Source organism: Acanthaster planci, linkage group LG11, assembly GCF_054643075.1.
Source record: "Acanthaster planci isolate LZ-2023a linkage group LG11, COTS_SCS, whole genome shotgun sequence".
In the NCBI taxonomy this organism is placed as follows: Eukaryota; Metazoa; Echinodermata; class Asteroidea; order Valvatida; family Acanthasteridae; genus Acanthaster; species Acanthaster planci.
The window spans coordinates 14,763,945-14,778,431 of record NC_141787.1 but is presented as its reverse complement, the minus strand read 5'-3'; the positions used below and the strand labels follow the sequence as shown (position 1 = coordinate 14,778,431).

Here is a 14,487-nt window from a genome sequence, read left to right as displayed (position 1 = left end):
CCCCACAGGAAGCCAGCCTGCTGTTTGTAGTGACCGGCAGCCTGGCCATGATCCAGACCATCGTGGACACTGACGAGGAGCAGGTCATCTTCATGGCCCGGCCGGGGGAGTTTGTAGGCGAGCTGGCCGTGCTGACCGGCGAGCCGTCCTTCTTCACGGTCCGAGCCCGACAGGACTGCTTCGTGGTGGCCATCAGCAAAACCAGCTTCTACAGGTGAGTATGAAGGAACACTCGTTAGGGCCAGTACTTGAAGCCCGGTTCTTATTGATAAGCTCTTATTCAAACCACAAATTGCAAAAAAAATGAGTTTGAAAATGAGTTTTGAGTCCTTGTATGTCTCTGTGTGCCACAAGCCAATAAAGTGAACTTTAAACGCTTCTTTTATCCAAAGAATAATGAAACACATAGTTCTTTTTTTCAGGCAAAAAAATTACTTGGCATCTATAAATGCTCCAATTTGTTTAAAGAATGCGTTAGAGGATAGCTCATGTACCCATGAAGGTTTCAGCTTTGTTTTGAGACCGCTTTATTGTTGAGTCTTTGTTCGTCGGGCCAAGACTCAAAAAAGTTGAGTTTTAGTGGAGTGCCTTGCTTAGAGTTGAACATGAACCTCAGTCAAGAGTTGCGAATGTTGGAGTTTGAGTTTGATTCTTTTAGACTGGTAGAGTCCGACAGTCATGGCTTTTAAAATCTTTTTTGGTATCAAAGATCAAGACCCAAATCTGCCTTCAAATCGAGAGCCTTCTACATTATGTCTGAGCGAGCCACCAAGAATGAGGCAAGTTTCCCCTAGAAATGTGTTGGGAGTCGTCCAGCTCATGCCCCCTGGAAAACCTGTTTCACAAGGTGTGATGTTGTTCTGCTTTTGCAGTATTATGCGACAGTGCCCTCAGGTGGTGCTACGCATCGGTCACTACGTGGTCAAGAAGCTGTCACCGTTTGTCCGCCAGACGGACTTTGCGCTGGACTGGATGGGTCTGGAAGCTGGCAAGGCCGTCTACAGGTGAGAAAGTACGGAGGCCGAAGTGTGAACTGCTGACCAAGTGTCAGAGTTGTGACCCGGTCATGTCGTCACAAGTCAAATGATCGTGCAAGTCACCAAGGCTGTGTCTGAAATGGGCTTTCAGAGCTACGGCTAGGTCTGCTGTCTGTGCACCTCCATGTATTGCCAATGGTGAAGACCTAGACCTAGCTCTAGCCATCAGATTTGGATGCAGCCTAAGTACGAGAGGCTTGACAATGATGAATGAATGCCTTAACCACTTCATGCCGGGGCATTTTTCAATGTTGATGATGCTGGCATCGTCAACTTTGACTATCATTTTTCCGTTTTCAAAATCCTTTGAAAATTCATCATTCCATTTAACGATCATTTATAGCCGCACAAAGTAATCTTTACGCACTACTCTAAGTTGACAGGTGACCTTCATTGACGCCCGAGTATTTCAGCCAGGCCTGCAGCCTTGTAAACAGAGCCCAGATTGTGCGGTGTTATATAACTTTCTTTTGTTCTCGAACCGGGCTCAGTGCACTGCTGACCTTTTTTCAATAGGGGCCAGATTAGTGTGCAGCGGTGCTGTGTGGCTCATGGCTGTGGTGGTGGAGCGCTTTTGTCCCTGGTGGTAATCCGCTCGCTCTCAATGCCCCAAACCCTGGTATACGGTTTCAAAAACAAGGCTGGATTATCACCACTTTTGAGAGTGAAAAATGCCGGTCATGCCCAGCAGCCTGGTCTTTTGTTTGGAGTACGGTCTTTTATTACAGGTCCCTGTTCCCCTTGTCTGAGTTCGGAGACCCCGGCTACGCATATAAACCATACGTCTCCGATTTCTGAGTCCCCGGCAGGAAGTGGTGAATCACTGTTCATTTGATGCTATAGCTAGTCACTTGCAACAGGTTGACCCATGTTGACTTGTGACATAGCTTTTTTTCGCAGTCTCCTCTGTGCACAATCCTGCCCTCACTGCTGACAAATACAGAGGCTTGAATGGTGATTGGATGCCGTTGGCACGCCGTATCTCAATACCTACTCAAATATGCTACAGGCGCACTCACATGGAGTATATCACCCCAAAGGTAGTCATTGCTGGCTGAAAAAAGTCTCGTTTATTCATGGGGCAATGGATGTCACGGGGGCGGGGGGACTACGGCAGGCAGTGCCTAACCGCCCCTCAAAGGTTCCTCAGATTGGAATCCTTCCACTGTTAATAGTTTGAAAAACTCGTATCTCCTTGGGAAAAATTTTGATGACACCCATAATTGGAGCCCACGCTTTGAATACTGCCACTGGTGTGGATACTGCATATATTTGCTAAGAATGGCCATCTCTCCTCTCCCATCGTGAACCGGCAGGCAAGGGGAGAAGTCTGACTGCGTGTACATCGTTCTCAACGGTCGTCTCCGCTCTGTCCTGACGTTACCTTGCGGTAAGAAGGAACTGATGGGTGAGCATGGCAGGGGAGAGATCGTCGGTGTGGTGGAAGTATTGACCAGGACCGACAGGACAACTACTGTCCACGCCATCAGGTCAGTTGATAGTCTCAATACAAGGCTTTCCTGTACATGAGCAGACTGTGTTAACCAATGTGGCTTTATTGTGGTGGCCTTTTTGATATATGTTGTGCATTGGGGGAGAAGTATTCTTGAATCGAGCCTACTTAATCATTTAAGTTTAACTTAACCAATTAAACTAAACATCGTACAAAGAGCCCAGATTCAGCAACCATGCAAAAATGAAAACTTTGGCAATTTCCTAAGGTAAGACAACTTAAACGTAATACAAGATCTGTCCTAAGTGTGAAACACCACTGAATCATTTTTGGTGGATTGTATTAAGCATTTCAAGTGTAAAAAGTAAAATTTATCTCATTTAATTACAATCCTTGGCAGACATAGCATTGGCCCCCAAATCAGGCTAGTAACATTGCTCAAGCAATTGTATGAATACATGCAAGTACAAATTAATGCTATAATTCAGTTTTCTTTTTTTACTTTGATGAAGAAAAGCCTTGGAATACATGGGATATAAACAATATACTTTCTGGTTAAGGTAGCATGAATTACACATTACGTGAAATGCTCCTTTGGCGATTAGCGTGGACTTCACACTGCCCAACCTCAAATCTTACCGACTTGCCCCAAGAAATCATTGGCCTTCGAGTAGGAAGTTCACATCTCTTGAAATTGTCTGATATCAACAGAGACACAGAACTTGCCAAGTTGCCGTCGGGTATGCTGGACTTAATCAAGCGCAAGTACCCACAGACGGTCTCCCGGCTAATTGAGATCTTGGGTCAGAGGTTACTAGGTCAGGTGCAGGAGAAGGTCGGGTCGCATGCCCTTTCAGGTGAGAGGTCCAAACTGCATGTAGCTGCGGCTTGGTGGTATTTGGTTAAAATGAGGTCAGCCTGAACCGCAAGAGGTATAGAATGGAACTTACCCATGATCCTCCTAGATCCGTCAAAATCAATCATAAGAATGTTGAAGATTTTGTTAGATCAGCCCGGCCACAGTTACTTCACCAGGAGCTTTGTGTGTTTAGAAAGTTGAAGCACAGAAAATGTGTTCCTGTAAAGTTAAAGATTTAGGAAGGATTTATGAACATTCTTGGGAAAGGTTCTGAAGCTGTTTTATAACGAGAGAATATTGAGACACATGATGGTGGCCAACATAACAATATTTTGTCATGCTTACATTGCGTTGGAGCTAATGCGCTCATGCTCAAAGTGACACAAACCTGAGAAGAGGGAGTGTTTGTTTTCTGCCACCTAGCATTTGAAATTTCTTCCATTCTGACGCTGCCATAAAATATGCAGCTCTCTTTTACAACTGGCTATCCCAACACATCAACTGGCATTCTGACCTTTGATCTTTGTTTCCAGACATCCAGGCCTCTGCCCCTGTGGAGAACCTGTCCACCGTGGCCATTGTGGCCGTGTCGGACGACGTCCCCATCTCCAACTTCACCCTTGAACTGATGCATTCCCTCAATGCCATCGGTAAGAGAAGACAGTCCCTGGCCAAGATTTCGCTGGCACAAACTTGAATAATCTCTCGCCTCTTTCTGCGCGTGGTTCATCGCTAGTAGGTCTCATTTGCAACAGAATTTAAATGCCCGTTTAGTCACTTGTTTTTGTGGCTGTCTTTATCGTTTTCTTCAGACGATGGATACTTTGAAAAATCCTGCCTCTTTGAGTCTAGTTCTTGTGTGGTTTATAGCACAGCGTATTAGCTTTATATACTTGAGGTACTCAGGGTGATATTGATGATCCTTGAAAACCCTAGAATTTTTTTTATAAGGCTTAAAATTGACTTTCAATTTTGTTCAGAAATAATCTAACTTCTCAGTTTTTAGAAATACGTTTGATGTAAATACAGCAAACAACCAGGGATACGGTGTGCTAACAGCTCATTTCTCTCCATTACAGCTGTTTGGTAGGGAAGAGCTTGCATATTTCTAATTTGCAACAACATCTCTTTATGAAACTGTGTTTTGAAGGATGGGGTGTCCGCCTTTCCTGACAGGTTCTGTCCTCCGACTGACCAAGGAGCACATCCTGCAAACCCTGGGGGGCTCAGCCCTGGACAGCATGCACGAGTACCGGCTGACCGACTGGCTAGGACAGCAGGAGGACCTGCACCGCATCGTGCTGTACCAGGCCGACAAGCGCATGACAGCGTGGACACAGCGCTGCATCAGACAGGTAAAAATGGGGCCGCATCGGACTGTCATGGCTGCGACTGGCTATAACACGGGTCATGGGGGTAGGGGGGTACATGGTATCCCCCCGTGTGCCCCCCACCCCCGTGTGCCCCCCACCCCGTGTGCCCCCCACCCCCGTGTGCCCCCCACCCCCGTGTGCCCCCCCCCCCCCCCCCCCCCCGTGTGCCCCCACCCCCATGTGCCCCCCACCCCCCTTGTGCCCCTCCCCCCATTGAAATTGTGAAATGTGCATGCACAAGGTTATCAGCTTTTGGTGCCCTCCTCCCCCCCCCCCGAAAAAAGTGCACACCCCTGATGTCCCTTAGAAAATTACCCTCGCTGGATCTCTAGCACCTCCCATGCTGCAGAGAAGTTGCAAGAAATTAGGTAAAGTAAACAGGCAATGTAAGGTGGGCTAAGCTTTGTACCTTTCTGCTGCTTAAGTGCTGGGACATCAATACAAAGTGTGACAAGGGACGAAGTTTCGAACATTCTTTTCACATTTTATCGCGCCAAAGTTCGAGAGCGGTGAATTGTCCACTTATTCGGAAGGTGAGCTCGAACTGGGTCTAGTCTCATCACAAATTATTTATTGTGAGTCATGGATGGAGAAGGCTGATATAAAAAAGGATTTATTTGAATGGAGACTTTGAACATTCCGTGTGAAAAACTCTCATCTTTACCGCTGCACAGGCCGATTGCATCTTGATCGTTGGCATCGCCGGAAATGACCCCAACCAGGTTGGCGATGTCGAGAAGCAAATCGAGAGCTCGGCCGTCCGTGCCCAGAAGGAGCTTATCCTCCTCCATCGGGAGAAGGACGGGGCCTACTCCCCGCCCGAGCGGACGGCTGAGTGGCTGAACGCCCGGGGCTGGTGCGTCTCCCACCACCACATCCGCTGTCCCAAGCGCATGTTCAGCAAGCGCTCGCCGGCCAAAGTACGGGAGACCTATGAGCGGCTGTTTGAGAAGGCGCCCGTCCGCACCTCAGACTTCTCCCGGCTGGCCCGGTTTCTGACGGGGACCTCCTTTGGGCTGGTCTTGGGAGGAGGCGGAGCAAGGTAAGATGGTGGGAGGGGGACATTGATTGTCCTCAAACGGTGGCAAAGAGAAATGCCACGCTTAATGCTGCACCCAAGTGAGGACTTGTCGGGGTTTGACCTTCAGACCATGTGGTTTTACACCCATCTTAGACAAACGTACGCCTGCATGCAGGCTATCACCCAATTCCATTGTTACCGATAGATAATAAAGCAGTGTCGTCGAGTCCATCACAAGTCCTTTCGAGTCTACCAAAAGTCCATCACAAGTCATCCAGTGGTAAGTCAAACCAAATCCCAAGCATTTCAAAGGAACGACGACAGAAGTGTTCCTTTGTCATCGGTCAACTTGTCCTCAGTGACTTCCCTCATTCATAGTTGATGCACTCTTGCCAGCACTGGAGTTGCATCTCAGAAGTGTGTCCGCAAGTCCAGTGACAACTCCTCTTAAGACCAGTCGCAAGTATCATGGTGGACGATGACAAGCCAATGCTTTTGCCACTGTTCTTTGTGACTTGGCTCAAGACTGGATGGCTTGTGATGGGCTTACAGGGACTTGTGATGGGCTCCACTACAACACTCCGACGGGCTGTCATCTTTCCATCGTTCTCCACGTACTGTCCTCTCTCTCTCTCTCGGCAGAGGCATGTCTCAGATCGGCATCATGCAGGCCATGGAGGAGGCGGGCATTCCCATCGACATGGTGGGCGGCACCAGCATTGGGGCCTTCACTGGCGCCCTGTACTGCGAGGAAGGCCGAGTGCAAGGCATCCAGGCCCGGGCGTTCAAGTGGTGCAGGGACATGGGCACGCTGTGGCCCAAGATCACTGACCTCACCTACCCTTTCACCGCCATGTTCACAGGTAATCGGATCGTTTGATATGGTTGACATAGCCAAATTGAGACTGGTAAGCCATGAGCAGATTAAATAGCTGAGGCTAGCCATCCTGCATCCACCCATTCTGAGAATGGTCTTTGCAGCATTTAAGGCTGTGTCCGAAATGGGCTTTAAGAGCTATGGCTAGGTCTATTGTCTGCGCATCTTTGCGTATTTCCAATGGAGCGAAGACCTAGACCTAGCTCTAGACAATAGAGCACAGCCTAAGCTACCCATAGACCTCTTTCATGGGGCAGCCATCTTGCTTTTCTACCATTCAAAGCAATGTAACCAAACCGAGGCTGGACAGAAAAGCAGTCTGGTCCCTTTTATCAATATGTGAAGTTGTATCACTATTGCCAGTGGGTCCACAGGGAACAAGACAAATATGGCAGCATCACAATAAAGTCTGTTCTCTGTGTCGGTGTGCTCAGGTCGGGCTTTCAACATGAGCATACGGGACACCTTCCAGGATAAACTGATTGAAGACCTCTGGATTCCGTACTTCAACATCACGACTGACATCACCGACTCCAAGATGAGAGTCCATACCAGTGGTAAGGCACGGATAAAAACAGTGACAGTAATAATCACGGATCTTTACGAAACGCATGCATCCAACATTAATGAGTTCAAGGCGTGACACTGTTTCCCCACTCGCTGGTCCAAATGACATTTCTAAAACCGCCCAGTTCCCTGGAGATTACACATCTCAGTGTTTCCATTTCTGGCACAAGCACCTTATCAACATAAGTGGCATTCTTTACCCTCAAGGGTACCCATCTTGTACCCCTGGTGGCAGAAAGCGACCTAATGGGAGTAAAGTGACTTGCCCAAGGGCGCAACACGTGACCAGCTGTTGGGTCCAAACCGCTGACATTATGTTGAGCGATTGCAAACCCTAACCTCAAGGCCACTACCTCCACTCGAGTACGGTTGTTTCCAACCTCTCCCGGCTTTCGTAATTCATACGGAGTGGCAGTTGAGACTTTTCCACTCCCATATTCTCAACATCTCAGGCAAATTGTGGTCATCTTGGTCCTCAACTCCATTTCAATCAGCGTCACAAACTTGTAGGCTGACAGGAAAATTGTAGTCTTTCCTCTTCAACATGACGGCAGCCACTCTATTTGGGGTTTTAAGCATTCATGCTTGGCAGGGATCATCCCCTGTTGAAAACGACTTTTACTATCGAGCTTTAACTATCAAGACATTGGGGTCTTGGTTATTCAATCTTGTCGTGGAACCGTTTCTGTGAATGTCACAGGTTCTCTGTGGAGGTACACCAGGGCCAGTATGTCCCTGTCTGGTTACCTTCCCCCGCTCTGCGACCCTAAGGATGGACACCTACTGCTAGACGGCGGATATGTCAACAACGTACCAGGTGTGCAATGAATAATTGCTTGACTCTAAATCTGACGAATAGAATCCAAGCCAGAAGGAACTGTCCTCATTCTGTCACTTACTTTTGAATTCCTCATTTTTTATTGGCAAACAAATAAACCCTTTTTAAAGAAAAAATTTCACTGAAGTAGTATGATTTTTAAATTTGCAAAATAAGATTCAAATTTTTGAACAGAAAGATAACAATGTCACGTGAGAACTGAAAATTGTCAGGCCAGACTGTTTGAAGAGCTGTTGATGTTATTGTGAAGACTTTGTCGTTAGGTTTTGTGTAATTACAACTTATGCGCCGTTCAAATAAACAGAAGAGTTGTTACCATTTTTGTTAAGAAATAGACATTATTCTTTCTTTTCCAAAAATATACTTGTCTTGAATATACTTGTCTTGACACCTTTTCTTTTCTGTAAGTGAGTTTATTTGGGTTAACTCATTGCTTTCTGAATTGTTTGTCTGGTATAGCGGATGTCATGCGTTCCCTTGGAGCGCAGACGGTCATCGCTGTGGACGTTGGCAGCGAGGATGACTCGCAGCTCACCAACTACGGCGATGACCTCTCCGGATGGTGGTTGCTGTGGAAACGTTGGAATCCCTGGGCTAGCCACGTCAGGGTATGCATAACTCCTTTGATGACAAACTCTAGACACCTCTGATGAGGAAACTTTCTGACTCCTCCAAAACCTTGTACCATTCGGAAACGTTAAGTCACATTTTTTAAACTTAACTCATCAAACACCATCGTGACAGCGTGACATCGCTTGCAACGGTTGCTGGTTTAACGCATTAACACTAGTCAGCCAAAACGCCCATTGTAGAAGCATGAAGAGAGTGTTGGACGAACCATTACTTTGGCAACCGACACAAGATGACATGTTTATTATGGCTCTCCATAGTGGCTGCATCTAAAAGTGATGTGCCAAGTCTCAGCCTGGTCTTCGTTTCTTGAGTCTGCCTGATGTTTAACCTCCCGACCTTGGACATTCTAATAGACAAAACATTTCTCACTGAAGCAGCATCAAACCTGTGCTTTCAACTGAACACAGATATATTTTCATTTTTTTTTAACATTATCGGTCCATGAGGGGTTTAAATGTCCGAAATGTCACCTGAGGTATGGACGAGACCAAGATTCGATGAAGACAAATCTCTTTTTTTGGGGGGGTTGGGGATCTGACAGGTGTTAGACATGAGCGAGATCCAGAGCCGGCTGGCCTACGTGTCCTGTATGAAGCAACTAGAAGAGGTCAAGAACAGTAGCTACTGTCAGTACATCAGACCTCCCATCAACAGGTAAGAGGCAAGACCTGTATCCGGTTCGTAAGTGACTTTGTCGCCATGGCGGACGCACCACGATTTGCAGGCTCTCGTTGGACAGTCGCTGAAGTTGCGCGTTAATTTCCGGTTCCGTGGTTCCTTGTAAATGGCGATCAAAGCATGTAACCCTATGAACAGTGCACGTGTGCAGTGGGCGTGGTTTAAACTAATGTGACGTCACACTTACGAACCGGATATAGAGAGAGTTGTGTCAACTTGCCGGCTTTGGAACCAAAATGGTGGTTTGTTATGTGTGCAGTGCAGCATGTAGCTATATGTGCTCATTGTCTATGTGTACTGACATATAATCCACCATTTTGGTTCCAACAATTGAGACGCTCATGTCGCAACTCTCTATAAACAGCTCTGGGTTGGGGCAAGTTGGGGCGACCACTGTCCTTTGACCTTCGGCCAGTTTTCCTCCGGTATCCTAGTTAACTTGTGTGCACAGTTTACCAGGGAAAATTGAGTAGTGGTCGAGCAGTGCCAAAGGATGCCCAGGCCAGGGAAACATTTTGGATGGATGGTTGAATAAGCGACTGCAATAAAGAAAACGTCTGCGCAGGCAAGGGTGTTTGATCACATGAAAGAAATATCCAAAAGCTTTAGAGTGCTTCTGTTCCTTTCAAATATGGTTCCACTCAAAGCTAGCAGGGTTTTTAGTGCATTCCTTCTGCGGACTGGGCTTTTTTTTCTGAGATGGCATGCACTGCCGTTCCCAGAATAATCTGAGTGGAAACAGCAGATTATCTTAAATTGAACCTGTTGACACTTCTATTTGACAGGGGTGTGGTTTCTCAGGATTTTTTTTTCAGATTTCAGGACTTTTGACAAAGTGCAGGAGTCGTAGAGATTTTCTCATTCAGGCGTTGCCTCATTTTTGCTAATTGTACAAAAACCCAGAAGCATTTTCCACATAATAAGCCAATGGAAGGATCACTCTGGTGTCATTTGCTGTCAAATGCCATGAAAAAGTCTCACTGGTTTTTTTTGGGGGGGGGCCTGCTAATTGCTCTGTAGATTTTTGTTCCTCTGCCAATCTCATCCCTGATTTGAACTTCTCAAGAACTCCACGTTTTTATACTCATCTCTCAGTGAACTGTTCACTCATCAGCAAAGAAATACTCCTCAAATACGATCTCAGACGCCAGTTCTTTTCAGACGATAAACCCCCCGAAATTGAGACTTAATCTTCCTCGCCAACCACTTGACGCCAGATACAAGACCATGCACTTCCATAAGTACCAAGACCTGTGCGACATTGGCTACCATCATGGGGAGACGGTGTTTGAGGGTTGGAAGAAGAGCAAGTACCTGGACGAGCTCTTCAAGGAGAAACGGGACAACCAGCGCAGGCGTGGCGACCAGCAGCAGGTGGGTGGCAGTGACAACTCACCGGGCCAAAGCCTCTGGTCAAGGTGATCGCTGCAGTCACTGAACTTTGGTCCACGTGCGGCAATGCCCACTGCTCCAGATGAGACGAGAAGGCGATTTGTATCTCCTAATCACAGTTTGAATCAGCTGCACTGACCGTTGGTGTAATTACCAGGGGGAGGGGTGACGTGTGCCCCCAGCAGAGGTGCATCTCCCATGCCCCCATTTGAAATTCTGATATGTGCACGAACCCGTGTACCAGACCCAGTTGAGTGACTTTTGATGCCCCCCGAAAAAAATGTGCGAGCGGCCCCCAGATATTTCGCCATTGGCAGGGACTGCCTTTACCAACTCCTTTTTGGGGGGTTTGTGATTTCCTTTATTGTTGTTATCTCGATAAAGTTTGATTCAACTTTGTTGCGATCTTGGTATGCAGACTGTTGGACAAATGCCACGCTTCACTGACTTGGCTGCGATGGTGTCCCGGTTGAATGCACCGCAGTGGGCAATGTTTCATCAAGGTAGGTTGGCCACTGGGCTCATGGATTTCTTGGATAGGATTAGAGCAACTTCGAAAGAAAACTTCGCCAAATGTAATTAGCATGACGGGCATGGTTGATGTTTCTAAACCCTCTCAAATCCGTCAGAAATTCGCCCAGAGATTTTGGAAATCTCAGTGAAAATGAGGAAGATTCCCAAAAGTTTTTGCTTAACCCCTTCACGGCGGGATTATTTTGACCGCAACTGCTAAGCTGTGGTATGCCCTGAATGGAGGGCTTTGTCCAGCAGCAGGCCCCATTGAACCAGCAACTGCATGGTCAATAGACATCTTTCACCATCTTGGTGAAAGATGTATGGACGAAATAGAAAGGGTTGCTTGTTTCTTGTAAAAAGAAAATTACTGGTTGTCAAAAGCATACCCTGTTGAACTGTCAAAACCTTCCTAGTCCCGGAACCATCCCAATCTCACTCACATTTTTTTCTTCTGATGATCTTGAACAGAAGATGTCGACCACACAGATTCGGCCACACTCTGGCGGCTGGAGAGCCGCGTGGCCAGCGACCTGCCTGAGGGGATGGACCCCAACCGCCACAGCCTGTCCAGCGAGGAGATCGAGGTTGAGGAGTCAGAGTCCGACATCTCGCCCCTGCAGGTCTCCGGCGTCCTGATGAGCGACGGATTGCGGCAGCGCAAGCCGGGCCCCAACGTCTCGGCGGCGGTGGACGACGAGGGTGAAGACGAAGACGAGAACTAAGATGGCTCATTGAATACAAATTGATTCTGTGTGTACCTCATTCATAGCTTGCATCTTGTCGGAACAACAAACACATCTTGGGGACAACAAATGCAGCCATCTTGAGGGAACGAAAGCAGCCATCTTGGGGGAACAAAAGTAGCCATCATGGGGAAACAAAACCAACTGCCCCTGTAAGGTGTCCATGATGCCACTGAACACTTTCCAGTATTGTACACATACACAGTATAACTCAAAATCTGGTGTAATAGGGTGCGCTGTGTTTGCCAAGTATATGTATGCCCAACAAGTAAGCTTAGCAAAGCATGCAACACGACCTTAACCCTGAAAATACCTTGATCCCCCAATTCTAGAGAATTTCAGACTGCAGTGGCATCTGTTCGGAACGCTTGAAAGGACGATGTACCTACAGCACTGGTGGGCTCTGCCACTGTTGAGGGCTTTTTGTACATTCTGAGTAACGTAGAATGAACAGAGTAGCCATGCCGCTTTTAATGGGGGGGGGACTCGTCCCTCTACAAAATGTCCACTGTAAAAAAGGCAGTCACAGGTGAAGAAGAGGAGATTGCTACATCCTTAACCCTAACACTCCTCAATCCTCCAACAGGTGAAGGATTGACGAGGGTTAGGGTTAACATACATCCACAGGTCACGCCGGTGAGCCAATCTCCCAAGGTTCACATTCAGAGCGTACCATGATGTGTAAATAATTTCACGTTCCCTAAATCTGCATCAGAAGGAATGTTTTAAGGTGATTTAGACCTTTAGATTTGTAAAAACTGCAGCCTCGTTATTCTTAGAATGAGGAAGAGTCCTGTTATTGAGACATTTCAAAAGTAAAGAATTTTAACCCTTCATCCTTGGCATCGTGCGCAACGATGTAGGCCTCACAACACCCCCACGCTTCCAGTGGAACAGTCTCAATATGACAGTGCAATTAAGTTTGGAAGAAGAATGCGAGAAAGATATTGTAGTTAAATGATCCAAACTACAAACTATTGTTTGAACACACTGACTTGTACAGGCGGTTTGGAGGATTTAAAGTTTTGTTTGGGGAAATAAGGGAGATTGTTTTGTTTGCTTAGTTTAATGAGAAAAGATTACATCTTGAGGGTGATGACTTTAAATGGTTATTTAATTTGGCACTCTGTCCATTTCAAGAGTCATTCTACTCTCTTCCTGGGCTTTTTTCAAAAATTATTTTTGATGTTTTCTCACCGATGTAGAATGTAAAGGGTTTTTCTTACAGGTAACAAATTATTTTTCAAAGTTGGTGTCAAGTTTTATTTGAAAGGTAACGTCCTGAAATCTATGACCTAGACATGGTTTGCTACGCACTGAAAACTTCAGAACTCCTCTCCAGCAAGGAACATATTATTGAGCACGGAAATTGGGCATTAAATTTGTAGCACGTCGTTCATTTTGTCACATGCCAAACAATGCAATTATAACATTATTTTGCTGTGCAAGTGTTTGGAAATGTTTGTTGTAGATTGTACAAAAAAAGTGTGTGCTTTTCCCTGTTGTGTATCACACCTAACCCAGCAGTTTATTTGAAATACATTTAAGCTTAAAATGTCCAGATAATTTGGAAACAGCACAACAAAGATTTAGAATTTTTAAGTGAAGTGGACCAGCAGGTTTAAAGCCTTAATAGTGAGTTCGTTTAGATTTAAACGATTTAAAATGTTCGTAAAAATGGAACATGGAGTCAACCAAAAATGAAAATTGTGTCCCAGTATTCGATGGAGCCATCAATGTTGCCTCTCGCAAAAATAGGGAAGGGAAAAAAGAGGCATTTACTGTACGTAACTTTGGAATTTCTTTCAATCATTGACCAATCAGAGTGAGCCCAGCTGAGCATGTCAATATAACGATGTTGTATTTTACCCCCGTGTTGTAATAGAGATATAAAAGTACTTCACGAGCTTGGCATAATACAGACGTCCTGATAAATTTCCTAAAATAAGATTCAAATTATTCAACTCAAAAGCTGTTCTGTATTTGTCTCGAATTATATATTGATTAACTTTTCTGGTTTCAAATATAAATTCTTTATTGCCAAATTGCCTTCACTTGTTCAAAAGTCAGTTTAATATGAGGACGGTTATGATTTCCAGTTTGTGTGGATCTTCTTAAGTGTGTGCGATAATTTGACGTTTGAATGAAGTTTTGATTTGTTAACAAAGGAAGAATATATACAAATATATATAAATGTTTCAGTGAAGGGGTTTTAATATACCCACTTTAAATGCTGTGTTGAATTGCACATTGGTGGCTGTTTACTGGAGCAATCATAAACACAATAAACAAGTGTTTATTGAGTTTGAGTGACAATTTGTGTGTTGCTGTCAGCTTTTTTATCTTTTTGTCGAAGTTTTGTTGGAAGGTTGTGAAGCGGGTTGTGGTTTTAGACGAAAAATGAAACATTGGGGAGTTCAGTTTATGCATGGAGTCTACCTCCATGGTTTATGGTTATTCCTCGTCAGTTCGTTACACAAATTGAGAAAAGAAAGCCAAT

At 45.8% G+C, this 14,487-nt stretch overlaps 1 protein-coding gene across 4 annotated transcripts in view; it reads left to right on the top strand.

Annotated features, from left to right (window-relative positions):
* The window catches only part of LOC147797496 (patatin-like phospholipase domain-containing protein 7), a 39,462-nt gene extending 25,159 nt beyond the window's left edge, over window positions 1-14,303 (top strand). For all 4 annotated transcript variants that reach the window (XM_087143002.1, XM_087143003.1, XM_087143001.1 and 1 more), the window contains 15 exons: window positions 9-214; window positions 873-1,004; window positions 2,354-2,527; window positions 3,202-3,347; window positions 3,883-3,999; window positions 4,526-4,704; window positions 5,397-5,764; window positions 6,386-6,606; window positions 7,055-7,177; window positions 7,888-8,004; window positions 8,485-8,633; window positions 9,200-9,312; window positions 10,554-10,710; window positions 11,147-11,231; window positions 11,713-14,303. In XM_087143002.1, coding sequence (XP_086999128.1) covers window positions 9-214; window positions 873-1,004; window positions 2,354-2,527; window positions 3,202-3,347; window positions 3,883-3,999; window positions 4,526-4,704; window positions 5,397-5,764; window positions 6,386-6,606; window positions 7,055-7,177; window positions 7,888-8,004; window positions 8,485-8,633; window positions 9,200-9,312; window positions 10,554-10,710; window positions 11,147-11,231; window positions 11,713-11,966 — 2,541 coding nt within the window. In that variant the 3' untranslated portion in view covers window positions 11,967-14,303. The remainder of the gene's footprint in view (window positions 1-8; window positions 215-872; window positions 1,005-2,353; window positions 2,528-3,201; window positions 3,348-3,882; window positions 4,000-4,525; window positions 4,705-5,396; window positions 5,765-6,385; window positions 6,607-7,054; window positions 7,178-7,887; window positions 8,005-8,484; window positions 8,634-9,199; window positions 9,313-10,553; window positions 10,711-11,146; window positions 11,232-11,712) is intronic.
* Window positions 14,304-14,487: the final 184 nt, after the last annotated feature.